At 54.6% G+C, this 26,284-nt stretch overlaps 2 protein-coding genes across 8 annotated transcripts in view; both read right to left on the bottom strand.

Annotated features, from left to right (window-relative positions):
* Nucleotides 1-102: 102 nt before the first annotated feature.
* On the bottom strand, nt 103-10,118 carry CDH24 (cadherin 24). 4 transcript variants are annotated; one of them, XM_049768599.1, is made up of 13 exons: nt 10,049-10,118; nt 8,417-8,721; nt 7,937-8,231; nt 7,646-7,765; nt 7,400-7,567; nt 7,066-7,253; nt 6,101-6,354; nt 5,272-5,408; nt 4,822-4,837; nt 3,317-3,434; nt 2,701-3,244; nt 463-1,437; nt 103-372 (listed from the first exon to the last, which is right to left on the bottom strand). In XM_049768599.1, the coding sequence occupies exons 2-12, from the start codon at nt 8,615-8,617 to the stop codon at nt 935-937; spliced, it is 2,544 nt and encodes an 847-aa protein (XP_049624556.1). In that variant the 5' UTR covers nt 8,618-8,721; nt 10,049-10,118; the 3' UTR covers nt 103-372; nt 463-934. The 4 variants fall into 4 exon arrangements, with proteins under 4 accessions (XP_049624556.1, XP_049624558.1, XP_049624559.1 ...); XM_049768601.1 differs by lacking the exon at nt 10,049-10,118 and having other exon boundaries at nt 2,701-2,949; nt 3,133-3,244; nt 8,417-9,007; XM_049768602.1 differs by lacking the exons at nt 4,822-4,837; nt 10,049-10,118 and having other exon boundaries at nt 2,701-2,949; nt 3,133-3,244; nt 3,317-3,438; nt 8,417-9,005.
* Nucleotides 10,119-10,963: 845 nt separating this feature from the next.
* Nucleotides 10,964-26,284, bottom strand: part of ACIN1 (apoptotic chromatin condensation inducer 1) — a 60,673-nt gene continuing 45,352 nt past the window's right edge. The window contains exons 8-18 of one of the 4 annotated variants that reach the window (XM_049768589.1): nt 23,237-23,378; nt 19,886-19,928; nt 17,558-17,691; nt 17,310-17,462; nt 16,714-16,852; nt 16,235-16,380; nt 14,716-14,823; nt 14,487-14,594; nt 13,964-14,288; nt 13,753-13,853; nt 10,964-11,880 (exon numbers count right to left, since the gene is read on the bottom strand). In XM_049768589.1, the coding sequence (XP_049624546.1) occupies nt 11,554-11,880; nt 13,753-13,853; nt 13,964-14,288; nt 14,487-14,594; nt 14,716-14,823; nt 16,235-16,380; nt 16,714-16,852; nt 17,310-17,462; nt 17,558-17,691; nt 19,886-19,928; nt 23,237-23,378 (1,726 nt within the window). In that variant the 3' untranslated portion in view covers nt 10,964-11,553. The remainder of the gene's footprint in view (nt 11,881-13,752; nt 13,854-13,963; nt 14,289-14,486; nt 14,595-14,715; nt 14,824-16,234; nt 16,381-16,713; nt 16,853-17,309; nt 17,463-17,557; nt 17,692-19,885; nt 19,929-23,236; nt 23,379-26,284) is intronic. The other 3 variants (XM_049768591.1, XM_049768590.1, XM_049768592.1) reach the window with 3 other exon arrangements.

Raw genomic sequence — 26,284 nt, 5'->3', positions numbered from 1 at the left:
GCTCAGTCCCAGAAGCAATTCAAACCCTCTTCTGGGGGCATTGCCAGCAAGAGGGGAGTGGGTCAAATCCTATCCTCTCCTGCAGAAAAAGGCAGGACCCCCTTTTACAAAATAAGTGTTTATTATGAAATTAGAGATGGGGGTCCCTCCCCTTCCTCCCTTTGTCCCCTTCCCCTGCTGCCTCCCCATTTCCTGCCCCTCCCCTCCAGGAGCCTGGGAGGTACATAGAACAGCACAATGCCTGGAGAGCCCCAGAGAGTGGGCTGGGGGCTGGAGGTCGGGCCCTGGGAAGTGAGCAGCTCCCTCTCTGCGCTGGAGGCCAGTGGAGTCAGGATGAGTCCATGAGTGATGGATGGGACCATGCGGGCAGGTCTGTAGACAGGAGAGTCTGGGTTAGAGGTGAAAAGCCGGGGATGGAGTGGGAAAATGTGACTTCCCCCAATCACGTTTAGGGGCACTAACCTGGGGGAGAATTTCCCCTGCAGGAGGGTGGGCAGCAGTGGCTGGAAGATTTTTCTTGCTTTGGGGATGGACAACAGAACGAAACAAACCAAAAGCTAGTCCCAGGGACCCGGTGACGATGGGGGCCAGATGTGGGCGGCAGACAGACATAGGCCTAGGAGTGAGCTTCCCAGCCGAGGGCAGACAGGACAGAACGGTCACGGAGAAAGTGGGATCACAGTGCGAGGACAGAGGTTCTGAATCGGAGTCACACACACACACACACACACACAGAGACAGTCCCTGGAGAGACACGCAGCGGGGGGGACGCTCTGGAGGAGACACAGGAGAGGGGAGGACCAGAAGGTTCCCCCTGGAGCAGCTGCAGACACTGGAAGGGGAAGGAGTGGAAGGGCCGGCCCGGGACTGCTGCATCCTGCCGCACCCGGGCTCGCTCTCTCTCGGAGGGCCTGCGCGGGCCCAGCCGGGGCTCTCAAGGGCCTGGGGGCTCCTTGGCCCCGTACAGCTCGGCCAGGGTGCGGAACAGGGGCCCCCAGTCGTCGAGCGGCTCTGCGGGCCCGGGCACGCCGCCGGCCTCGCTGCCGCTGCCGGAGCCCAGGGAGCTGAGCGAGCCGCAGGAGGAGCCGCGGCCCTCGTAGCCGTAGACCTGCACCGAGTCGTAGGGCGGCACGCCGGGGTCCTCGTCCGCCTCCCGCAGCCGCAGCGCCAGCAGCTGCGCCACGTCGGCCGGGCCGGGCGGCCGGGGCTGGCGCGGGGCCCGGGCCCGGGGCAGCACGTCGCGGCGCGCGGGCGGGCCGGGCACCGGGGCCGCGCCGTCGGGGTTCTGCAGCGCGCTGATGTCGAAGGCCTCCGTGTCCTCCTCGCCGCCGCCCTCGTCGTCGTAGGTGATGATGTTCTCGCGCACGTCCTCCTCCTCCAGCACCATCAGCGCCTCCTGCTTCTGCCGCCGCAGGGCCACGAAGAGCACCACGAGCGCTGCGGAGAGGGAGGCCCGGAGCATGGAGAGCCACGCGCGCCCTCCCACCCACCCACGCCCGCGCTCTCCCGGGGCTCCCCTTCATCAGCCTCTGGCCCCTGGGTCCTTTGTGTGGTAGCTGGGGGGGGGGGATTCTCTCTCGAGTGGTCGGAAAGACAAAATGCCAGGAGTCAGGGCATCAAACAGCCTCCCTTGATGGCTAGGATGGTCCTTACTGATGGGCAGGTCACAAGAACAGAACTTTTCTCTTGGACACTTAAGGGTACGGCCAGAGTGAAATCCAGAGACCACTCAGTGTTCCTTCCAGCACAGGAAACTTCCAGTATGGGAGGGGAACACTCATGGGGGGGGGACACACTGGATCACATGCATGTCATAGATAAGTAGGGTGGGACAGCCTTTACCCCTGTACTGTTTGTCTGGCCCCACTAGGGAAGGTTTATTCTTTGTTTTTTATTTTGGGGGGACATACTTGTCGGTGCTCAAAGTTAACTCCTCTCTCTGCCCTCAGAAATGACTTCTGGGGGACCAACTGGGTGCTAGGATCAGACCGGTCCTTACAGTGCTCTACTTGATAAACATACTTTTTTTTTGGGGGGGGGGGGGTCACGCCTGGCGGCGCTCAGGATTACTCCTGGCTCTGCTCAGAAATCACTCCTGGCAGGCACGGGAGACCATATGGGATGCCAGGATTTGAACCACCGTCCATTCTGGATCAGCTGCTTACAAGGCAAATGCCCTACCACTGTGCTTAATCTCCGGCCCCATCTTTTTTTTTTTGGGGGGGGGGCACACCCAAGGAGTGCTTGGGTCATTCCTGGCTCAGAAATCACTCCTGGCAGGCTCAGGGGATTGAATAGGATGCCAGGGATTGAACCCGGGTTGGCTGTCATGCAAGGCAAAGGCCCTACTGCTGTGCTAACACTCTGGCCCAGGGCTATTTTTCTTAAGGAATCAGGGTTCTGATTCTTTTTTTGGGGGGAGGGCTGTGGGGGTCACACCTGGCAGTGCTCAGGAGTTACTCCTGGCAGGCTCAGGGGACATATGAGATGCCAGGATTCAAAGCAGGGTCCATCCTATGTTGGCTGCGTGCAAGGCAAATGCCTTACACTGTGCTATTGCTCCAGCCTGATTCTTCACTATGCCCCCTGCAGCCCTGGATTCTAGGGCCTCACACTTGAAGACCAATACTCTATGGCTGAGCTATAAGCCACAGTCCTGGAGCCCATTTCTCTGCCCCTCTCAGTTCTGTTCCCACTCACCAAGCAAGGTGCCTATGCAGGTGATGATGGCCAGCAGGGCCCCAGTGCTGAGCCCTGCAGGCGAGAGCTGAGCCTCAGGCCGGCAAGAGGCCACAGAGCCGTCAGGCCGGCAGCGGCACACACTGACCGTCACGGTGGCTGTGCTGCTCAGGGCGGGCTGCCCCCAGTCCCACAGCTCCACAGGGACCAGGTAGGGGAGCTGGCGGGGGGGAGCAGGCCGGAGGGGCAGCAGCAGGCTGGCAGAACCATCTGACGGAGGGGAAGAGGGGAACAGGCACTGCTTAAGAAACCATCCTGCCCTGAAGGATAGCATCAACATGTTGATTCCACATTTACCTTCCAGGCTTCTGTGGAGACCGCAGAGGTGGGCAGGGGTGGAGGAAAAAGGGAGGAGGGGGAGCAGGCAAGAGCACGGCCGCAGGGGGCACCCACCTCTGTTGTCCCGGACGGTGAAGTTGGCGTCAGGCCCCAGGGGACCTTGCAGGGACACTCGGCTACTATTGCCAACTTCGTCTCTGTCCAGGGCCCGGATGACCTGGATGAGCTGGAGGAAGAGGAATCTTGTATGCAGCAGGGAGAGGAGGGATTGGCTCCCACCCTCACTTTAGCCCCTCACCTGGCCTGGGGCTGCAGAGTCACACACAAAGGTATCGTAGGGCTCAGCGAGTTGGGGGGCATTGTCATTCTCATCCAGGGTCTGTATGGTCACTTCCACGCGGGAGGCCTGGGCAGAGCTATCTGAAGCCAGAACATGAACATATAGACTTCTGCGCCTTGTGCACACATGGCAGTTTACATGCCACTTGCACCTGTGCAGCATAGGGAGGGCAGAGCCTATATGAACATGTGAGTAACCAATAAATGGTAAAAATGCATGAAACCGAATGCATCCTCCATCAGTGAAGCATTCCAGCAATGTCCACAGAACAATCTGTTCAGCAGTACTGCAGCACCCACCATCTCCATACAGTCAGCACAGGGCATATACCGTTCACAAAAGGCAGAGAGAAGGTACGTGCAGGTAGACTGCAGCCACATGCAAGCACATTTAGCAGAGTCATTGGACACTCAGCATTTAAAACCAATGTAGCTCATAAGACATTGCAGTCACTATGTAAGGGATGGCCTGTCTTACCAGCCCACCCTGGCCCGGGTAGAGAACAGCTCCGTGCATACACATGCCCCACTAAGGTTTGGAGGTGATGGTGTTGGAGTGGCTCATTTAACCTTGACCTTGGGGAGTGAGGAGCTGCATGAAGCACAGAGAGCCAGAGCCAGTCCAGCTGGGACCCTGGAGCTAGACACAAGCTACCTCTTCACCTAGGCCCTTTCTGGGGCATGCCCACTATGGTCTTGCCTTGACCCTCACTGCTCATGCTATTCAGGAACCCCCTGCACCGTCCCCAGGAGGAGACTCTCCATTCCTTTGTCTCCTCCAGAGAGCTGGCAAGCCTTTTGGAGGGCTGGGCTTTTAGACTGCATGCCTGAAGGGCCTACTGAGGGTCTAGGTCACGCTGGATGATATAGGGTTTGGTGTGGAGGACTTGGCAGGTTGGTGGAAGGGGAACCACAAGCACAGCACAAGCCACACAGACAGCCACAAGCGCAATGAACATGTGCGTGCATACACATATTTGCAGGGCAGGCAGCTCCTAATGTCCCACAGGAGCCAATAAATACACACGCTTCCCACACAGAAGTGCATGTGCTGGAGGAGGCGGCAGCCTGAACCTACAGCCAGAAGAGTACTGCACCTAATGCTGACCTTCATCTCTGTATGACCCTTTGCCTGAGTTCCCCCGTACAAGGGTGTACGATGCACTGCCTTCATAAAGTCAGGGTAGAGATTCCAGAAATTAATTCCTATTTGGTACCTGGAATAGCCCCTGATCATCTCCACAATCTTCACATACACCGGATACAGAAGCTGCTCCAAGTACCCCTACTGTATGGACACATCTATTTGCACACTGTGCTTCTACATGGGCACTCAATTATTCACATACCTGGCCAGTGGCAGAGGTGCACATGCACACATACATGCAGGTGATTTTCATATCTGTACAATCGTACACACAGAAGCAGATTCCCACAGCTCTCCATTGACAAACACCAACATACATCCATCCATTGACAGCTTCCATGGACAGGACACAGACAAAGACAGCGGAGATGAGGGAGGCTTGCTGAAGTGGGGTATGCCCTGATTCCTTGGGCCGGGGCCGCACAGACACAGCTGAGCTGCCATCCTGCTGACAGGTAACTGACAGGGCAGGAGGAGCCTGCACGCCCTGGGAAGATCCTTGCATCCGAGTGGAGTGAGGAGAGGTCTGCCAGGGACAGCTTAGAGGGGGCTCCCAAGGAGCTGATTGATTTATAGGTTGTTGTAATCAGGTGGGTTGGTGCACTTTGAGTCGGGCTGGGTTCAAGTAGCCCTATTTTGTTTCAGGTGGCCAAAGTCCCTGCTAAAGACCCAATGGTCAGACTGGGAGTTGCCATGGCAGCAGGCATGAGGGCACAGCTCCTCTGGGGCCACCGCTGTGCCCCCCCACCCCGGGCAGGATTCCTCACCGAGCTCTGTGGCCAGCACTGTGAGGTTGTGCCAGACCCGAGTTTCACGGTCCAGGGGCACTGCGGTGCGGATGGTGCCATCATCAGGCTCTATGGAGAAGCAGCGCTCTGGGTCCGAGTGGGGGAGGATGGAATACCTGCAGGAGAGAGGCTGCTACAAGGGGTCTGGGGATGGCCCGGACCTGCTTGGTCCCCTTCAAAGACAACTGTCCCTGGAAAGTCAGGCTCTGTGTGGCACTGGGGCAGGGGCAGAGACAGCACAAGGTGGAGGAGGGGCAGTCCATACCACTGCCATCCAGGCTTCCAGACCTTGGCAGATGGTTTAACACGCTCCCCTGAGTGACTCAACTACATGGGGGGTGGGCTGCCCCATCCTCAAGGAAAGGGGCTGGGCATGCTAGCAGGGGAGGTGAACCATTAGGATCTGGACCCAATTCTGCCACTTATTGTGAGAACTTGGGCAAGTGACTGGGTGGTGCTCAGGATCGAGCCTCTTAAGAGCAGGACAACTGTCCTCAGGGAATTAGATCACTCAGCACCGCCAGTGGGTAAAGTGTGAAGTGCGAGCAAGGATCAATAGTGATCATGGTCCAGCCATCAACGGAATGAACACAGGAGAGATTACTCTGCTCCCCATGGCTGAGAAATGCCTGTTCCCTGCCTGAAGGGAAAGGTGAAGACTGGGGAAGAGGCCCAAGCATCAGGGGAATGATGAGGGACAGGAGAGGAGGCATTCTACCTGGTAAAGGGTGATGGGAACACACCATGGCTAAGCCCGTGTGTGCTCTCCTAACCTTGACCCTTGACCCAGGCCCACACTCCAGCTCACCTGATTGGGCTGGCCGGGGAGTCCAGATCTGCAGCTGAGACCAGACCCACCAGGGTCCCAGGAGCCTGGTTCTCAGGCACTGCCAGGTGGTAGGCAGCCTGAGTGAAGGCAGGTGGCTCGGGTGCATCCTGCACAGTAACGCGCACTGAGGCTACATCCTTGAAGGGGCCTCGCCGCAAATAGGCTGGGTCAATGAGTGTGTTGGTGGCCTCCACTCGGAAGGAGTAAGAACGACGGCTCTCGAAGTCTAGGGGCTGCGGTGAGGAGAGAGAGAAAAGCCAGAGACATGTGGAAAGCAAGACAGCTCCTTTCCCTCAGATACTGAATGAACAGCGGTGGCCAACAGACAGGCAGAGGGCTGTGTGGTTAACCTTGGGTCTGTCTCCAGCGCCCACAGACTCGATCTGTGAAAAGTTTTGAGTTGATGGTGTAGTTCTGCAGTATAGCACTTGTGTGAGGCCTTGGGCTTAATCCCAGCATTGAGCAAAATATACAAGAGAAAAACTCTTGGACCTGGAGTAATAGTAATGCAGGTAGGGCACTAGGCCTTGCATGCAGTCATCCTGGATTTACCAGGAGTTATCCCTGAGCAAAGCCAAGAGTAAACCCTAAGCACTGCCTGGTGTGGCCCCCAAAACAAAACAAAAGTGTTGAACAGGTAATTTCCTCTACTTTCTGGACCTTAGACCTTTATCTGGAGCTGAGATAAATGTGGTCGTTACCCACCAATAAATGCAGAAGGCCGGCTAGAAGGGTAGGAAAGAGCACAGTGCATTTGCCTTGCATGCGACTGACCTGATCTTGGATCCTTGACACCCCATATATCACCCAAGCACTGCCGCGAGTGATCCCTGAGCACCACTAGTGTGTTCCCCCCGCCCCACAATCACGACCAATGAATGAATAAATGGGTAGAGTGTGCCATTGGGCAAGGTAGCAGGAACGCAGCTGTGAGTGGAGCTGACCTTGCGCACAGTGAGCAGCCCATCCCGGCCCTGAGAATCTGTGCTGATGCTGAAGGCCTCAGAGCCCTCCCCGTCCAGGATGCTGTAGGCCATGAGGGCGTTGTCCCCCAGGTCCGGGTCCTGGGCCCGCAACCGGCCTACAAGGGTGCCTGGCCCAGCTGTCTCCACCACAGAGAACTGATAGAGGCCTGGGGATTGGGATGGCAGGGTAGAGAGACATTCATTCAGAGAGGCCTCTAGTCCCTGCGCCCCAGCCCTTCCTCCCCAGGGGCCTGGTTGGTGGGGGCAGGCTTCTCCCCAGGCAGGGGTAGTGGTGGCCATGCTGGCCCCATACTCTGAGGAAACTTGGGGGGGTTGTCGTTGACATCGCTGAGAGTGACGGTCACCGTAGTGCTGCCCGACAGCCCCCCCATGTGGCCGCCCATGTCCTTGGCTTGAATCACCACCAAGAACTCTTCCTGCGTCTCCCGGTCCATGTTGGGGATGGCCGTCCGCACCACTCCTGGGGGGGCGGGACAGGAGGGGTCAGGGACATTCTTCCCCACAGCGGCCCTGCCAGGCACCCGCATCCTGTTCTCACCTGTCTGGGGGTCCACTGAGAAGAAAGGCAGCCCGTCCAGCACTGTGTATACCAGCTTGGCACTGTTCCCATAGCTGGGGTCATCAGCATCATGAGCGGTAACCTGGATCACTGATGTTCCTATGTCCCCCAACCCCCCGTAACCCCACTCAGCAGGAGAAGAGCCAGAGGGAAGGGACAGCATATGAGAGGGACAAGAGCATGAAGGGGGCTGAGTCAAATGTGGGACATTCTGGGGAGAAATGGAAAGACGGGTATGGGCACTTCATGGGGTAGGGTGGGGGTACTCACCCACATTGGACATCTCGGGCACGGTGGCATGGTAGGGTCCCAGGGGGAAGATGGGCGGGTTGTCATTGATGTCTTGCACCTTGATGATGAACTCGGAGGGGGGCTCCAGGGGACGGTTGGAAGTTCGGTCCACAGCTTGGGCCAGAAGCACATACTGGGCCTTCTCCTCTCGGTCCAGGCTCTTGGTGACATGAATGTTGCCAGTGGCCTCGTCGATCACAAACACAGTGCCTGCCCCTTCCCCGGTCAGCAGGTACTTGGTGCGGCCCTCGCCCCGGTCCACGTCTGAGTGTAGCTGCAGGGCCGGGGGAAAGGCAGAATTTTCAGCACCAGAACAGAAGGCGCAGGGGTCTGTATCTAGGACTGGGCAGCAGGTTGGAAAGCCAGAGGGAGGCAGCAAGATCTCTGCAGAGGGAAAGCAGCTGCAGGGCAGGGCCCAGGGGTCTGGAGTCACGGTGGACAAGACAGCTCTAGCCTTACCTTGCCAATAAGGACAGGCTCTGGGCCGGCATACTCCTCAATGACAAAGAACTGATTCCACACCCAGCTCCTTCGGGTCCGTGGCAGTGCTGGTCCTGGGGAGCCCCTGGATCCTGCCCATGCTTGGGCAGGGGCTGCCAGGCGCCCCATGCAGCCCCAGCCACCCAGCCAGGCCAACAGGAGCCTCACCAGGCCCCACATGTTTGGGCTCCAGCCAGGGCTCTGTTCGCTGTGCCCAGACACTGAGGCATGGGCAGGCTGGGGCGGAGGGGTTGATGCATCCAGGCTACCCCATGGAGCCTTACCTGCAGGACAGGTGGGTGTTTAGGGGCCAGGAAACCACATACACACACACACACACACACACACACACACACACACACACACACACACGTATACCCACACACAGTCACATATACACACACCAGCTAAAGGGAGAGCTGCTGAAGATTAACCCTTCAGAAACTAGATACCCCATTGCTCAGAAGCCAGACTAAGTCAAAGAAGATCCTAGCCCCCAACCCTCTAGACTCGGCCTGTATTCATCTCCAGCCCTCCAGCCTGATAAATCTCCAGCCAGTCAACTATGAGAAGCTGGGGAAGAAACAGTAGAGGGGATGCTGGGATCTTGCAACCCATACCTGGTCTCTATCCTGTCAGCTTGATATGCAACCAGGGGGTTGGGTGGAGGGTGGGGGGAAGCTGCTGGAAAGGGGGTGTCTATCGCGGGGGAGGGGGGGGGGCTCGGGATTCGTGTGGTATCCCGAGGGTCAGGGTCAGCAGAGAGGACCGCAGAGAGTGCAGGCTCGGAAGACAGGGCTGCGCCTGTGAGCCCCTTCTTGAAGGGGGGCTAGGCGGGCTGAGTGGGGTGGGTAGGGGAGAGAGAATTGCAGGAGTGCAGGGTCAGGGCAGAGGCCGACTCAGAGGCTGGAGCGGGAGCGAGACCAAGGATGAGGGGACCAAGGAGGAGACAGGCAAGGCAGAAGGAAAGCCATCAAGCGGGTAGGTGTGAGCTCGGGGGTGCAGGGCAAGCAGGCGGGGAAGCCCCGCGGAAGGGGTCAGAGCAGGCCGCCAGAACTTCATTTTGGAAGGAGCGGGGACCCCCCCCCCGCCCTTCCTGGAGCAAACACATACACACACACACACACCTGCCGGGCCGGTCGGTCCCCGGGGATGCTTCCCGAGGGACGTCCGAGGGGAGCCGGCCAGAGAGGGGGCGGGAAGGGCGGGCGGGCGGAGCAGTGGGCCACCAGCAGGACGGCGGCAAGGGGAGCGAGCGGCAGGCGCGGGGCGCTGCGGGGCAGGAGAGGAGAGGAGAGCGGGAAAAGGACGGCAGAAGGGCCGGGAGGGCGGGAGAAGAGCCGGGGCAGGACGAAAGGGCACGGGGCGACGGGAGGAGAGGAGACGAGAGGAGACGAGAGGGCAGGGGCGGCGGAAAGCGGGCCGGAGAGGGGAGGAAGGCAGGAGGCAGAGCGCGGGAGAAGCAGCCGGCGGAGCTCCCGGGCGCGGAGCGGAGCGGAGAGGAGAGGAGCGCAGCGCACCCCACCGCAGCGCACCGCTCGGAGCCTCCGCAGCCCGCGGGCCCCCCGCTGCCCCCGCGCACGGCCGAGCCCGGCTCCGGGGCGCCCTTACCTGGCACCGCCGAGGGGCGCAGCGCTCCCGCCCGCCCCGCCGCTGGGACCCGGGCGAGCGAGGAGCGAGGAGCGAGGAGCGAGGAGCGAGCGGGCGGGCGGGCGGGCGGCGGGCGGCGCGGCTCCGCTGCGGGTCTGAGCGGCCGGCGAGAAGGCGGCGAGGCGGGCGAGGGGCGGGCGCAGGAGGCTCCGCCTGCGAGGCGAGGCGAGGCGAGGCGAGGAGAGGCGAGAGAGGCGAGAGAGGCGAGAGGCGCGCGGGAGACGAGCGAGCGCCCGGCGCCGACCCTCCCCGGACAGCCCGGCCGCGCGGCGGGCGGGGCGGGGCGGGGAAGGGGCGGCGCGGCGCCTCGCGGGCCGCCGGTCGCATACAGATGCGGCGCGGCGCTCGCTCGCTCGGGCTGAGCCGGGGCCGGGAGGGCGGGCGCGGGGCTGGGCTGGGGCTGACCCGGACGGAGGCAGAGCGCCGCGGGGCAGCCAGCGGGGCAGGGGGGACCCGCTGCGCACGGGCCGGGCCCCCCGCTCCCCGGCAGCTAAGGCGCGCAGGGGCCCCGGGGGCAGCCCGGGAGCGGCAGGAGGGTCCGCGGGCGGAGGGAGCGAGGGAAGGAGGGATGGATGGAGCGGGGAGCCGGGGCCGGGGCTGGGGGGGGGGAACACCGGCGCTTCCCGAGCGGGTGGCTGCCGCCCCCTGGTGGCCGTCGCGGGCGGCAGCCGGGGACCGATGGGCTTCGCGCGCGGCCTCCCCCCGCAGTGCCCGGTGCGGAGGCAGGTGGGCGCCAGGCGAAGCGAGGCTCGGCTCGGCAGCCACCCGACTTGCTCCCTAAGTCTCGTCCCGTCCCGTCCCCGTCCGTCCGTCCGTCCGGGCCCCATCCGCCCACGCGACGCACCCGGTCCTGTCCAAGAAAAGCACGCACACGAGTTAAAACTAAGTCAGATTTTTATTATTTTCCATAGACCACATCATTTAATAATAAAAAAAATAAAAATAAAAATTGAACAAAAGTAAAAGGTGGCTATAAAGTGGAACCGGTGGACGAGAGGCAAGGACTGCAGGAGAGAAGTGGGAACTGCAGGGGCCCCGGGACTCAGGAGATGCTGATTCAGCTCATAGGTGACCCGGTCCTGGCCCCAGCTGTTCCCAAGAGGCTGTGAGCAACCAAGGGAGGTGGTGAGCAGGAGGGCAGAAAGATGAAAGGTACTTGGGGCTTCTAGCAGTTCCCCACCTCTCGGCCGATCATCTTCCTCCCTGACCTAGCCCTTCCCTCGTACACTGAACAACAAGAAATGAGAGGGAGGAAAGGGCCAAGACGCCAGACAGGTTACAGGAAGCAGGAGAGAAACAGCCACTGCTCCATTTGGTATGTGGGGGGACAGGCGGCAGCCGTACTTCAGCACTGAGCAAATTGGTGGAGACCCTTGGTTCCGGGAGTGGAGATTGTACCTATCCGCTGTGGTCCTGAACCCCAGGGGCAGGGGGCTGCCACCTGCTGCTGTCCCTAGAGTCCCCAGCTAGCGGCGCCCACCCCGGTCCCGCACAGGTGTGCTCCGACTCCGGCTCCTGCTGTGGCGCTTGGTGTCTCTGCGGTCCCTCTCCCGGCCTCGTTCCCGGTCCCTTTCCCGTTCTCGATCTCGATCCCCTCTGTCCCGGTCCCTGTCCCTCTCTCTTTCCCTGTCCCTCTCCCGGCTATGCTCCCTCCTCTTCTCCCGCTCTAGCTGTCGGTTCCGCTCTCGCTCGGCTTCCTTCTCCCGCTCCTTCTGCTCCTCCTCTTCTTGCTCCTTCCGCCGTTTCTCCCGCTCCTTGGCCCGCTCGGCCCGTTCAGCCTCCTTCTGAACAATCTGTAATGCAGACCGGAAATGCAGGGAATAGACATATCAGCCCTCGGCTCTGCTCATTTAGGCTCCCCTTTCTTTCAGTTCCTGCTTTCCCCTTATTTACACAGGGACTCCAACCAATGGGGACAGCTAGCTCTGCTGTGAAGCGGCAAACGTCCTTACCTTAAAGATGGGGCTAAGACTCACCTAGGCCTAGTCATCTTAGCTGGGAACATAAAATTACTCTCCCAAAGGGGAGAGGGAGGAGAAAAGATGGCCCTCACTTTTAGTTGAGGAACATAAATAAAATTTCTATTTTTTAATGGGAGGGGTAATACAGTGTGATAGTACAGTGGCATAAGGTGCTTGCCTTGAATGAGGCTGACCCGCTTAGATCCCCAGATAGACACCCAAGCACTACGAGGAGTGATGCAGAGTTAGGAGTAATATGAGCGTCAGTGGGTGTGGCCCAACCTCCCTCTAAAAAGGGGGGGCATCAACATAACAAAAACCCTAAAAATGAAAATCAAAGATAGGATATGGGAGGGCCCAGAGTGATAGCACAGTGGCAGGGCATTTGCCTAGCAAACAGATGACCCAGGATGGACTCCAATTCAGTTCCCGGCAACTCATCCCATATGGTGCCCCGAGCTGCCAGGCTGAGTGCAGAGCCAGGAGTAAACCCCTGACCGCCGTCGGGCGTGGCCCAAAACCAAAGCCAACCCCTCCAAATTAAAGATGGGGTACTAGATAGCCCAACAGGTTTAAAAAGCACCTGGCTGCTAATGTGTATTTTACATGCAAGAAAGTGGAAGACCTGGTTTGAACACAGGGTACCACGTGGCCCCTCAAGCACCAAGCTAGGAGTCCTTGTGCACCACTGGATATGATTCCTCCCCAAACTTAACAAATTAAAACAAATCAGTGATGGGATGGGAGAGAGATCATGCAGATCGATCCTAGTACTATATACTCCCACCCTCAAGCAATGCCTGGAAGGGAGTGAACTGGTCCAGCACTGCTGGGTATGATCCCTAAACAGCTGAGTAGCGAGTGTTTGTCAGCTGACTGAAGTGACTGTACTCAATCTCCAGCTTCCTCAGAGCCCACACAGCTGTCACTGAGTATGCTCTTCTTTTGCTTCTGGCTTCTCTTCAAAACACACAATATCACTCTGGGTTGGTTTTGGTTTTGTGTTACACCTGGTAGTGTGAGGTATGCGAGACAAGTGTGTTACTGGGTTTGTGTAACTCCACCCTGGATTTGTGTATCTACCTAAGACCCGCCCATTTCTGGGAGGGGTCTTGGGAGGTTATGTAAGGCCTTTGACCCAGGGGATTTGGCTTTTGGTCTTTTGCCAGCATGGAGGTCAAAGGGAAGATGGCTGAAAGGAGTTAAGATGCAGGGCCAGCTAAGAAGGGCTGAATGCTTAAAAGGTTATGATATAGGCCACACATGTGGTGGATAGGGCATGAATAAAGTTGATGCCTCCCGAAGCCTGCCTGTGAGTGAGTTCAATACCCGTCGCTTTCCTGGACCCCAGACCCGCTGGTTGATGGGGGATGAAGCCACGTGGCCATGGCCTAAGAATAAAGGCCTCCATCCTTCTCCATCCAAGCCCATCCTAAGGGCGAAATGCAACAGGTTTGCACACTTCACTAAGGCAGTTATGGTTATGGTGCTCACCAGAGAACCCACTCACTTCCTGATGAGCCATTCACTTGTGCTTAAGTTGTGGAACCACTGGGGTCCCATCCCTTGATTGGTAATATGGACTATGTATCTCTCCAGCCCTCCACTTGGTCCTTAAAACTGACTCCCTGCATGGTGCTAAGTTTCTTCCTTATGGCCAGCCCTCCTAGCAGCCATGCTGCCCTTGAAGGCGAGTCCACTCACCTGGCTGTCAGTTAGTGGGAGCCAGTAGATACAGGGAGCAGCCTTGGTCTTACGGAAAAGGTCGTCCAGTAGCTTGGCAGGTGGCTCCTCCTGAGCTTTCTCTGAAGTGAAGAAAATGTGCCAGACTTGATGTCTATGACTTGTAATATCCCAGCAACATTAGGTCCCTTTCCTACCCACCAGTGGGTGTACGTGTCCCCACACCAAGTACCTTTCTTCTCACTCTTCTTTTCTTTAGACTTTGCACGTTCCTTACGGCGACGGTCCCGGGACCGTGATCGGGAACGGGGTCCTTCTCGAACTTTGTCCCGATCCCATTCACGTTCTGACCGAGTTCGCTCTCGCCGCTCCATTTCCCGTTCCCGCTCTGCCCATTGTTCCCTCACTGCCCGCTCCTGCTCCCGCTGTTCTGCCCGGGGGTGCTGTGGTGGCTGGGCAGGAGGTGGAGGTGGGGGGTGCAGGGGCCGTGGCACACCTTGCTCCTCAGCCTTAGCTTCAGAAGGACGGTCCACCAAGAGGCCCCGGTGATAATCCAGCTACGGGTAAGGGAGGACAAAAACTGTCATGAATGGCATCACCCTATGAAAGGACCCCAGGTATGGGGCAGAGACTTTGGGGCCCCATGATTCAATGAACGGAGCCAAAGGGGAAGAAGAGGGGGGAGGAATCTGAGTGACTTGCCTTAGCCAGACTCTAGCAGAAATGCCACCACCCTCCTGACCCTGGCTTCTTACCTCATCTTGTTCAGCATAGTCAGCACAAAGGAACTTCGGGTTGGACTGAGGCCATTTTACCCCATGCAGTGCTGTTCGGGTGGCAACAGCTTCTTCTATGGTTGCATACTGGTGGTGGAAGGGGGAACAAGAGGTCACAATAGGCTTTCAATCCTCCAACTTAGACCTACCCACATTAGTCTCAAGGAAACACATGCCACAGCTGGGAGCAGCAGCTTCTTCCCCTCACCGTTACAAAGCAGTGAGATTTAATCTTGTCAATCCAGAAGGCCTCTTCCACCAGAGTTCCTGTTCGCCCCAACAATTCCTTCAATTGACCTAAAGTGAAGGGGCGAACCTGCCAATGAAAGTGGGAATTTTAGGATCTCCCAGAAGATGAGAGCATTACTTCATTAACTTGTCTGTCTTAAAAATGTCCCCAGGGCTGGAGCGATAGCACAGCAGTTTGCCTTGCACACGGCCGACCCAGGTTCAATTACTGGCATACCATATGGTTCCCGAGCCAGTGAAAAGTAACCCTTGAGCTTAGTTGTGTGTGCGCCCTCCCCCGAAGAAATCCCAAGCAGGGCTGGAGAGATAGTATGGCAGGTAGGGCTTGCATGCAGTTGACTAGGATTCGATCACCCTATCCCATACTTTCCCCCTGGCCTGCCAGTAGTGATGAACAGAGCCAGGAGTAAGTTCTAAGCACTGTTGATTGTGGCCACCAAACACATAAAAATTAATTCCCAAGCTGTCTAGTAGAGTTTTAAAGTCTGGGTCAGGAGCCTCTAGTAGTAGTATGTGTTACCAGAAGACAAACAATTGAGGTCTACGCACCAGACACTCTACACCCTTCTAAGGAAATGCTGTAGTGTAACCATCTTTTTAAGTGAGGAAAAAGTTCTAGAAGTTAAGCAACTCACTTATTCAATGGTGGACCTATCTGTCAAATCTAAGAAGCAAGTGTCTAAAACTCAATTTTGAGGCCAGAGAGAGCATTTGTAGTAGTAATTTGCTGTGCACAAGCTGATCTTAGGATTTGATCTCTGGTATTCTATATGATCCCCCAGCACTGCCAGGTGTGAATCCTCACCACTTCTGGATATGCCCCCCCCCACACATTTGGAGGGTAGGGCCACACCCACCTGTCCAGAGGACCCATATGTGGTACTGGGGATTCAAAATGGGGTCAACAGGATGCAAGACAAGAGCTTTAACTTCAACCCTAACTCCAAACTCAAATTTTTTCTCTTTAATTTTTTTATTCTGGGGTCACACTTGGTGGTGCTTAGCAACCACTTCTGGTAGGCTCTTAGGATCATATGAGATGTCGGGTATAGAATCTGGCTCAATTAAATAGCTCCAAGCTCCAACTTTTTTTGTTTTTGGGCCACACACAGCGAAGCTAAGCAGTCACTCCTGGCAGTCTCAGGGATGCTAGGGATCCACCCCCAGTCTGCGGCATGCAAGGCAAATTGCTCTATCTGTTGCACTATCGATGCAGCTCCCCACCTCAGCTTTTCTTCCTTTTTTTTTTTTTGGTTTTTGGGCCACACCCGATAACGCTCAGGGGTTACTCCTGGCTATGCGCTCAGAAGTTGCTCCTGGCTTGGGGGACCATATGGGACACCGGGGGATCGAACCGCGGTCCGTCCAAGGCTAGCGCAGGCAAGGCAGGCACCTTACCTTTAGCGCCACCGCCCGGCCCCCCACCTCAGCTTCTTACCCACCAAAGGAGCTAAACTGTGAATGAACAAATGACTCACCAAATTGGAGATGTGGACAATGTTACTGATCTTGCCCCGGGGTGGTGAGGGCACCTGAGCAGTTCTGACTGGATCATCAATGGTAATGGAGACTCCAGACTTCTGTTGGCTAATGGACCGTCGGGTCAAAGTATCTCCTAAAGTCACTATCAAAGAGAGAACAGTGTTTTTCAATAGAGAGCTGCAAACTTTTCCTCTGCCTAGCAGTCACTTGCATCTCAGGATGTGAAGCACTTCTAAGTACAAGGCATTGTACAGGCTAATACTGTTAGGAAGAATCAAAGAACCAAAGAATCATCAAACCCTGCTCTTAAGTAGCTTAATAACTAGGAGGGGGAGGAGGAAAGGGTGGAGAACAAGACGGGAAAAATGCTATGAGGAAAACAAAACAAAACACCATGAATTGCTTTTAAAGAGGTTCAAATAAAGTATGCTCGGCATTTGGGGAACTGTCCCGAAGTCACTTATGCACCACGCACCTTTCTTTACTTCATGCTCCACAGGTGGGGGCAAGGCCACCTCTACTGAAACCTGGGGCGGTACAGGGGGCTCTGCTTCAGGCTCCTTCTCTTCTTCCTCTTCCCTCTGTCCATTCTCCTGGCCCTCAGCAGGTACTACCTAGTAAGTATTGAATAAGAGAGTAAAACTGAAATACCAGATGGGTGTTTTCTTTTCAGCCTCTGGTTTGTATCTTGGCGAGACAGGGTAGGATACAATCAACCTAGCACACTAGGAGGCAGAGTCCACTATATTTCAGTTCACCTCCACCAGGTCCTGAGATCAACTCTGCCATGAAGAAAATCAAGGCAGGAACAGGCCATTTTCCTGTACATAATAGAATGTTTTGCTCATCCATTCAATTCTGACATAAGAACATTTAAGTTGCAATACAGGTAAAATGAAATGGTGGCTATTTTATAAACAAACTATCAACAGGCAAGCCTGTATCTGGTACTCTGCAGATCCCTCAAATCCTATGCCCAGGTGGAGATTTCCTTTGGTTCCTCCTCCACTCTCACCTGCTTGCCCTATACCCCACAGCCCCACCCCCGACACTGGAATGCAGAAGTCTTACCTGAGTGACAGTCCGGCATATTTTCAGCCCTTTGTCATGGGTCCCATCGTCACCATTACGCTCCGTCTCATCCTCAGAGATTCGGGAGTCGTCAGCATGAAGATCCACCACAGCCTCCTGCCCCGCCAGGGGTTTGATGTCGGGGATGAGGCTCTGGGACACAGATACCCCCCCACCCCGTTACACTGGGCCCAGGTCTACTCCCTCCTCGGTGTCTTACCCGCCCTCCATGGCTCTTCCCACCTCACCTTGAGTGATTCCGTGGTGATACTGATGGAGGGCTTCTTCTGTGTAGTAGCTGTGCTGGCTCCCCAACGCCGCTTGCGACCAGGCTGGCCCCCCTCCGTGTCACTGTTTCCAGCCGGCACTCCCTTGGTAGCTGCTGCCCCCAAGAAACAGGACCCAAAAGTTAGTCTCAGGCCCACTCTAGGTTCACACAACACCCACAGCCTTCAATTAGAAATTTTGTAAAAGGGCAAGGAATGCATCTCAGTGGTTACTTCTGGCTCTGCACTCAGGAATTACTTCTGGTAGTTCTTGGTGGAAGGGATGCTGGGGACCGAATCCATATTAGCCATGTGCAAGGCAAATGCCCTACCCACCATATTATGGTTCTGGCTGATAGAACACATTCATGTATGAGGCCTTGGGTAGCAAGTCTGGCACTACACATACACAAAAATAACAAACAGGCCTAGAGAGTCTTGCACACATCTGACTCAGGCTTGATCCCTGGCAGCACATATGGTTTTCCCCAAATCTGTGATCCCTGAGAATAGAGCCACGAGTAGGACCTGAGTATCTTTCACATGACCTCCCAAACAAAATAACTGTAAAATGTTAACTTAAGGAGGGGCCGGATAGCTAAGCTATAGGGTGTTTGCCATGCATGCTGCTGACCCAGACAACCAGGGTTTGATCCCTGGCATCCCATGTGGTCCCGAGCCTGCCAGGAGCGATTTCTGTGCACAGAGCCAGGAGTAACCCCCAAGCACTGCCGGGTATGGCCCAAAAACGACCCAAAAAAAAAAAAGTTAAGGAAAACTTTATTTGGGAACAGGGGAGACCGTAATTTCAGAGTGAACAAAGAACTGGCACCAATTCTTATGTGATACCAAAATCTAAATGTAAAATTAAGATCATGACAAGACCTGGAAAAGCTTCAGTTTATAATTTACTCTAGAGATTGATATTAAAGTCATGATTGTCAATCAAGAGTTCCTTATTGGGAAAATGCTGTAGAGGCTACTTGTTTTATTTTGCTTTTTTGGCCACTCCTGGCTCTAAACTCAGGAATTATGCTTGACAGTGCCTGGGGGACCAGATGGGATGTTGAAGGGGCGGTTTGATGCAACACAAATGCCCTACCCACTCTAACAGCTCTCCACCCACCCCTACGACTACTGTTTTAAGGGTGGGTTCTCTATTTCTTCAGACACTCAAAATAAAGCATAAGCCATTAAGCATTGAGAAAAGTCCCATAAAACCCTCCCAGTTCTAAAGGTTCAGACTCTGAAGTCTATTTGCATAGGATAGAGGAATTGGTCTGATATGTTTCCAAATGTACCTCATTTAAGAGAGGAAAAACAGGGGAGAAATGACATTTGTTTTTTGGTTTTTGGGTCACACCCGGCGGCACTCAGGGGTTACTCCTGGCTCTGCACTCAGATGAATCACTCCTGCCAGGCACAGGGGACCATATGGGATGCTGGGATTCAAACCACCTTCTGTCCTGGATCAGCTGCATGCAAGGCAAAAACCCTACAGCTGTGCTATCTCTTCGGCCTGAAAAATGACATTTAAAAAAAAATTTTAAATAAAATGCAACACTTGCCAAAAAGATGCTTATTTTTTAATATTGGGGGTGATATATATATGGAAAAAGGTGACCCCAAAATGGCATTAGAAGGGATAGGTATAGGATTGGAAATAGTGCAGTATAGGTGCTGGCCTTGCACATGGCTGACTTAGGTTTGATCTCCAGCATCTCAGAGAACCACCAGGAGTAGGACTAATTCCTGAGAACAGAGCTAGGAATGGAGTATGTGCTGAGCACTACTGGGTTTGGCCCCAAAACTAAAATAAAAGGGTAAGGTGCTTGCCTTGCACTTCGCTGACCCAAGTTTGATCCCTATCTATACCTAAGTGACGATCCTGCATATTTTCAGCCCTGTGTCATGGATCCTCTATTATCACATGGTCCTGAAACCCCACGCCTAGGAGTGATCTAGGACTCTAAGCACTGCAGGGTATGGCCCAATCCCACTAAAAAAAGAGTACCCAATGGGAGTGTTGTGTTGTGTTGTAGAGATAATAGTATGACAGTACATTACAGAGGTAAGGCGAACATTGCCAAGTGTGGTCTACCCACAACCCCATTAAAAAAAAAAAAAAAAAAAAAAAAAGACAATTTGGGTCAGAATGATAGAACAGCAGGTAGGGCATCTGCCTTGCATGTGATCAACCTGGGTTTGATTCAGAGCATCCCATATGGGCCCCTGAGCCTGCCAGGAGCAATATTTATGAACTTAATAAAAATCCCTGATTTTTATTGGGGATTCTGGGGTTGGACTTACAGACAACGGAGATCTTCCGCTTGAATGATTTGGGCAGCGTGCTCTGTATAGATAAAAGGGGGGAGAGAAAGAGACACACCCCACAGAGAGGGGGGAAGGAGGTTAGATGGGGCAGTCTTAGCACAAACTCCAAAGACAGAAAGAGAGAGGAGAGACACAGAGACAGACAAGAGACCAAAACAGAAGCGGCAAACGGCAAAAACGAAGCAGAATCAATGCAAGTTAGAGAAAAAAAAAATCAATCACAGCAGGGAAAAGTCAGCTAGTCCATACCACACCTATATATTAGCTTAACCAGAAATAAGCTAGAGAAGTAAATAGCTTCCCGGCTCTCTAGAGGTGTTAGCCATGCCCTCCCTTTCTGTCTCTATGGTTCAAGAGGTCACCAAGTTCAAGTACACCATGCCCAGAAGTGGGTCATGGTGGCCTCCTCGGTCTGCCTTGTAACCAGAACATGAAAAAAACAAGGGAAACCAACACTGGAATGGCCACTTCAACAAGGTAAGCCCTTCCTTCTCTCAATGCCTAGCTTTGATTTCAGCTGTTGAGTTGCTTGGACAGCCTGTCTAGATGTCTGAAGACGAGGCCCCTAAGTGCAAGTAGAATTGAAGTGTCCTCGGTACAGTAATGTCTTCATGAAGGGCACTTACTCCAGGGACAGCCTCAGAGCCCTTAAAGCAGTCTTAATCTTTTGTCTCTACCAAGGGCTTCTGCTGAGAATCAGAAGCTTCCAAATTAGCTTCAGAGCAGTCCTGTTACACACCTCCCCCTCCTCATAGTGGGAGAGAGACTACAGTCCTAACAAAAAGAGAGACAAAAGGGAATGAAATATTTTAAGTGCTTATTTCTGGAAAAACTAAGACCCACAACCCTCTAAAGGGCATGGCAGGACCTTGAGAAATTCCTTCTCCCTTCCATCCCCCAGCCCCTTTTGTGTCGTCTAACCAAGTCTCCTTGGTCTCCATTAAGGGCTAGCCTGACCCCTATTTGGGCCACTCTCAATGGGTAAGTTAGTTAGGTAAAAAAGAAAAAAAAAGAAAAAAGAAAAAAAAAAAAGAAAAAAAAAGAAAAAAGAAAAAAAAGTCTTAATTAAAACAGGAAAAACATGAACCAAATAAGAAATCCAATAAAGAAATCAAGAAAATAAAGAAAAAATTAAAATAAAAGATTTTTAAAAGGAGAAGAAAATAAAGAAGAAAATAAACTAGGAATATGACAAATGTTCCAGGTACCATCTCACACCTGGGATCTTCAGTTCAGCCAATCGCACCTCACTGTGTACTGTGTCTAGTCAACCGCCGGTCCAATCAGAATGAGCCCTCCCTGCTAGGCGCTGTGCAATTGGTGGGGGGTTGGGTTGGCAAAAAAGGTGGGCGCACGGCGGCGTGGTAGTCAGCACGGCACTGCCAGAGTCCTCCCAGGGGCGCAGGGGGGGCGGGAGGGAAACATGTGGGGGGACACTGCCCAGTTTCCATGATGTCAAGACAGTTCACTGGCGGTGGCCAGGCTCAGCGAGGGGTACAGGGGAAAAGGGGCAGAGACATCAGTCCCAGCCCTTAGGGGCATCAACGTGCAGTCCCTGGTGAGATGGCCTGGGTGTAGCAAGAATGGTCCTGGCCTTTGATTGTGAGAGGCCAGCAGGACCCTCTGTCCCAGTGGCAAGCTGTAGCAACATCACCCAAACTTGGAATCCAGGTGATGGCTCCAGAGTCCCTCTCTCCTCTGCCTGTACTTGGGGAAGGTGTCCTCGCAACAAGTGAGGTCATGAAGCTCCTGATGAAGGCAGCCTGGGGACAGTAGGTGGACAGCCCCAGGCCTGGTGCACATTCAGCAGTAAGGTCAGAGTATCTTCTGAAAGCTGTCTGTGGCATCTCCTTAGGGACTCCAGCTGAGACAGTGGTTCCAGTCAGATGAATGAACGAGCCCCTGCCTCCAGGGATGGAGGAGACGTTGGAGCAACCAACATGCTGCCCTTCACCATGGGCAACAGGGACCAAAGGAAAAGTCCATCTGACGAGCAAGTGTCCACACATGGCTGGTGGTCATCAGCAGCGAATCCCTGGGCTCAGACCCTAGATTCTGTGCAGTGTTCCTAGTCAACACAACTCAGGCCGAAGGCACCACTCGTATGTTACAGCACAGCACTGTGATCACAGACAGGGACTCTTTCGGTCTTGGTGCCCTGATGGGGATCCCGGCAGTCTGCAGCCAACAAGGCAACCCAGTCCTCAAAAGGGCAAGGGATGTGGGCAGGTGCCCCAGCACTGGCATAAGCTCTTCTTGGGGTGTCCCAAAGAGGGAGATGATGCAAGTCCACCCCTTTCCAAATGCTTTTGGTTGGTTCTCAATACAAGTCTCTCCAGAATAGTGCTCTTCTTGGCCCCCTGATATAAGCAAGGCAGGGAGCCAAAAGGGGGGTCATCACAGGATCCCATACAAATGCCCCCCTCTGGCCAAGACACCTGGATAGCAGACTCGGCTCTGATTGGGCAGCTCAGTAGCAGCGGGTGGGTCCAGAGGAAGAGGCAGCATCAGCGATTGGCCAGGTGGGCAGGGTTATATTTTACGGGCGGATTATCGTACATGAGGTACTTGGACAAAGTTTTACGGGGAAGAAGGACCTTGTAATAAATAATATTCTGCACATCAAATCACTTTCACCGGCCCCCACCCCCGCAACACACACCAAAGAAAGGCTACACACACAACAGTCCCTCCCACCATTACCCACTTCCAAACCCAGTTAGCCCTTTCTCAAGTATTTTAAGAGACAAGAAGACTTCGCTGGCTCTGATGGGGGGAGCCCCCTGAAGTGGGAGCAGGGCACAAAAGGATCATCTAGCCATCTGCCCATGTGGAAAGAGCAGAGTCAGACATGGATCCCCCCCAGTTGCTGATCCAAATAACTACATGTCTGCCACATGACCACTAGAGGGCAGATGAAGAACAAAAATTCCTCAGCCTGGCTGGTGAATTCACAAACACCAAAGCCCGCTAGATGGCGCTGAGGTCTTCAGGCATTTAAAAAGGAGGGAAAGCTACAGGAGTTACTACCACAAGGAGAAACAGGAGGGAAAGCTGAGCTGGGGTCTCAGATAAAGGGCCATTAAATGACCTTCCCATTGGAGTCTACAGTTGCCCAACAAGGCAAGGGGAATGAATAAGCCCCGTTCCCATCACAAGGGGTCTCCCTTGCTAAACCAGCGAATTCTCCCTCGGCCCTATCCTGATCCGAGTCTGCCTAGTCCCTTCTCTAAGCTTTACCTCTGTGTAAAAGGGATCACCAGAGGTCTGCTCTTTCCCCTAGGCCCATTCTGCCCACCCGCCTGAACAGGTGGCTTGGATATTTACCTCTTTCTTCTCCTCATCTTCAGCACTGCCTTCTGGGCGGTCATCATTGCTGACTTGGTCTGTGATAGTCATGGGGGGCTCCAGAACCTCATTTTCAGGTCTGTTTTCATTTGTGTCCATGGTCACTTCCTCCTTCTCCTCACTGACAGGATGGGGGACAGGGTGGGAGGGAAAGGCAGAAAAGAACCAAGGGAGGAGAGAGCGAGATGTTAGATTTGAGGTTAGAAACTTCATGCCTCATTGCTCGGTTGTGTCTGGAGGAATGCTGTTCAGATCAAAGACCTTGCCCCCACAAGAAAAGTTGGGGCTGTTTCCCCAGTGGAAGTGCAGAGATCACAGTAACCACATCCACCCGCTGCCCAGATGGGATAAAGCTGTGATGTGTGTGGAGTCAGGACTCCCAAATGTTTTTAGGGAATTGGCCAGCATAAGCTTAAATGAGGAGAAACCAGTCTCTGACAGACCGTCTCCCACCCTGACAGCCACCCTAGCCTGTGGCCACAGGCCCTCTCCCCACCCCAAACAATCGCAGAAGGAACTAAGGGAAAGCCTGATTCCTTAGAAAGATGAGAATGTTGAGCCCTGCCAATGACAAAGTACCTCAATTCTGTATTTAACCAATCACCACTAATAAGAAAAGGCCTGCTGACCTGGACGATCTGGAGGCACCAAGAAAGAGATATGGAGGCTGAAGGGTTGCAAGGACAGGACGGTTGAAGCCTCAGGACTCAACAAGGACCCTTTCATCCAAGAAAAACTAATCTCCAGAGACTAGAAAAGCTCTGAGGAGCACCAGGCCACTTTTACCTGCTCAGAGGTGTAGGAGTTGTTCTTATATTCGCACTGGCCCACTTTCTCTTGCTCCCCTGCTCCCTCTTTCTAACTTCCACAAGAAAGAGAACAGGCCTCCCAGCCAGGACACGCCCTCCCCCACCCCACGCATCTTCCCCCACAGGGACACATTAATCCCAATTCAGGCAGTGAATCCCCCAGATCCTCTCGATAGAAATTGCTTTCCCATCTTTCTCAGTCTTCATCCCAACTTTTTTATAAGCCCCTTGGAATCCTCTCTACCCCCAAACACCGGCCGGGAAGGGGGGAAATAAAAGGCAAAACATGATAACAAGGGGCCTAAGTCTCAGAAGAGGAGAAACCAAGCTTCAGTAGGCTGAGAACCACACCAGAAAATTCAGCATTCCCAACGGGCTGACTGACACTCAGAGGTCAGAAGAGCCTCCCTAGAGCAGGCAGGCAGGGAGGGATGCAAAGGAAGGGGGAGGGGGGAGGGGGGAGGGGGAAATCGGAACTGCGCCCCCAGCTAAAGGCCCCACAGAAACGCACCAGTCAACTGCCAAAGCCAACGAGAAGGATTTACTCCAGAACTACCTATTTCCCACACACAGAGGGCAAGTGGGGCCAATCAGAAACTGAGCAGGAAGGACAAAGGGGGGAAGCAGAATGACTGAAAACAAATCAAAACGAAAGGCAGAATGGAAGCCACGGGGCAGAGAGGAGGAAGAGGAGGTCGGTTGGAGCGGTGGGAACGAGGGAGACGTGGGAATGTGAAGCTCTCACCCTTCTTTGCTTTCTGATAACATGATTTTTTTCCTCCCCCTGGAAGTGCTGTTTATCCCTTTCTGGAATGGAAGAAATAACAAAAACCGAACAAAAAAATCCTAAAAAATTAAAACAGACACACACACGCACCTTCCTCGTTCCAGGATCCCACCACCTCCTCCCCAGCCACCCGATCTGGAGCCAGAAAACCGAGATGCAGCAACCGGGGATCCAAAAAATGGTAAATGGAAGGGGAGGTGGTGGTGGTGGTGAGGGAGGCTAAAGTCAATCTGGCTCTTAAGAGATAAGCGGTAAGTCCTCACGGCAAACCCCGAGTTCGGCCGGACCGGTCTCCCTGGAGGAGGCGGCGGCGGAGGGCCAGGCTGCTGGTCGTGGCTGGCTCTATTGTACTGGCGAGCGGCGGCGATCAGCCGGAGACATGCAGGGGAGCCATCTTGCCACTTACCCAGCAGCCCTGTGTGCGGATGGGGGAGGGCCTCTGCTGCAGGGGAGGGCGGGAGGGAGGCGGCTCTTGTTCCCCGGCAGGGCAGGCCAGGCGGAGGGAGGGAGGGAGGGAGGGAGCTCGCTCAGCTCGCTCTCGCCGGCTCCTCGGCCTGCCCTTTTCCGTTTTCTCTCGGGTTACACCGGCGAGGAGGCCTCACTCCATAGAGGGAGAGGGTGCTCGCTCATCCTCCCCAGGGGCGGGGGAGGGGGCCGGTGGAGAGGACGCCCAAAGTTACAGCTGCTGGCTTGGAAGATTCTCGAGAAGGGGAGAAGGGGAGGAAGGGAGCTAAGAACAGCCGAGAGTGGGAAACGATTAGAGGAGAAAGATAGCGACGAGAAAGATAATAAAGAGAAACAGAGTGCAGGACTGAGTAATTTGTGTCTGCCCACCTCCCTCTGCCAAGAAGCCAGGCACAGAAGACTGAAACCAGCCAGTCAGCCGCTCCAAGGGGAGAGGAGGGAACAGGCACTAGCTAATCACCAGTGTTCGAGGCTGCCCACCCTGAGCAGAGACCATGTGGTCCCACTCCAACCTGAGGTGTACAATGGAGATCCTTTTTGAATTACCAGTAGGAAGGGAGTGGGGCCTAGACAAGGGGTATCTGTTTAGAAGTGACAGACAACTTGTTTCAGTCTTTAATAAGGCTACTTTGCCCCGAAGTCCACCAGAAGGAAACCAAGGATAAACAGCAAGAACCTTGGGTACCTAAACACCAAGGCCACTACTTGAAGTGAGGGCTCCGAGGTAAAGATCTGAATTAAGTAAGAAACCAAAAAGAGGGGCTGGAAAGGTAGTACAGTGGGTTGGGTGCTTGTCTTGCACAACCTCGGTTTTGATCCCTGGCATCATAAGGTACCCCCAGCACTGCCAGGTGTGATTCCTGAGTGCAGCCAGAAGTAATCCCAGAGCACCACCAGTTGTGGCCCCAAAACAAAAAAGAAAGCTGAAATGAGAAAGCCTAGTTGCACAGGAATAGGGAGATGTGT

This window comes from Suncus etruscus, chromosome 2 (assembly GCF_024139225.1).
Source record: "Suncus etruscus isolate mSunEtr1 chromosome 2, mSunEtr1.pri.cur, whole genome shotgun sequence".
Taxonomy (NCBI): Eukaryota; Metazoa; Chordata; class Mammalia; order Eulipotyphla; family Soricidae; genus Suncus; species Suncus etruscus.
This window is presented reverse-complemented; position numbering and strand designations above follow the sequence as displayed.

Bases quoted from the DNA above. Each gene is read 5' to 3' on its own strand.
- CDH24 (XM_049768599.1), bottom strand. From the start codon at position 8,617: ATGTGGGGCCTGGTGAGGCTCCTGTTGGCCTGGCTGGGTGGCTGGGGC. The intron at 7,766-7,936 runs GTGAGTACCCCC...TGGGGGACATAG, and splicing joins GCCCGAGATGTCCAATGTGG to GAACATCAGTGATCCAGGTT. The intron at 1,438-2,700 runs GTGAGTGGGAAC...CCCTCTCCGCAG, and splicing joins CTGCATAGGCACCTTGCTTG to CGCTCGTGGTGCTCTTCGTG.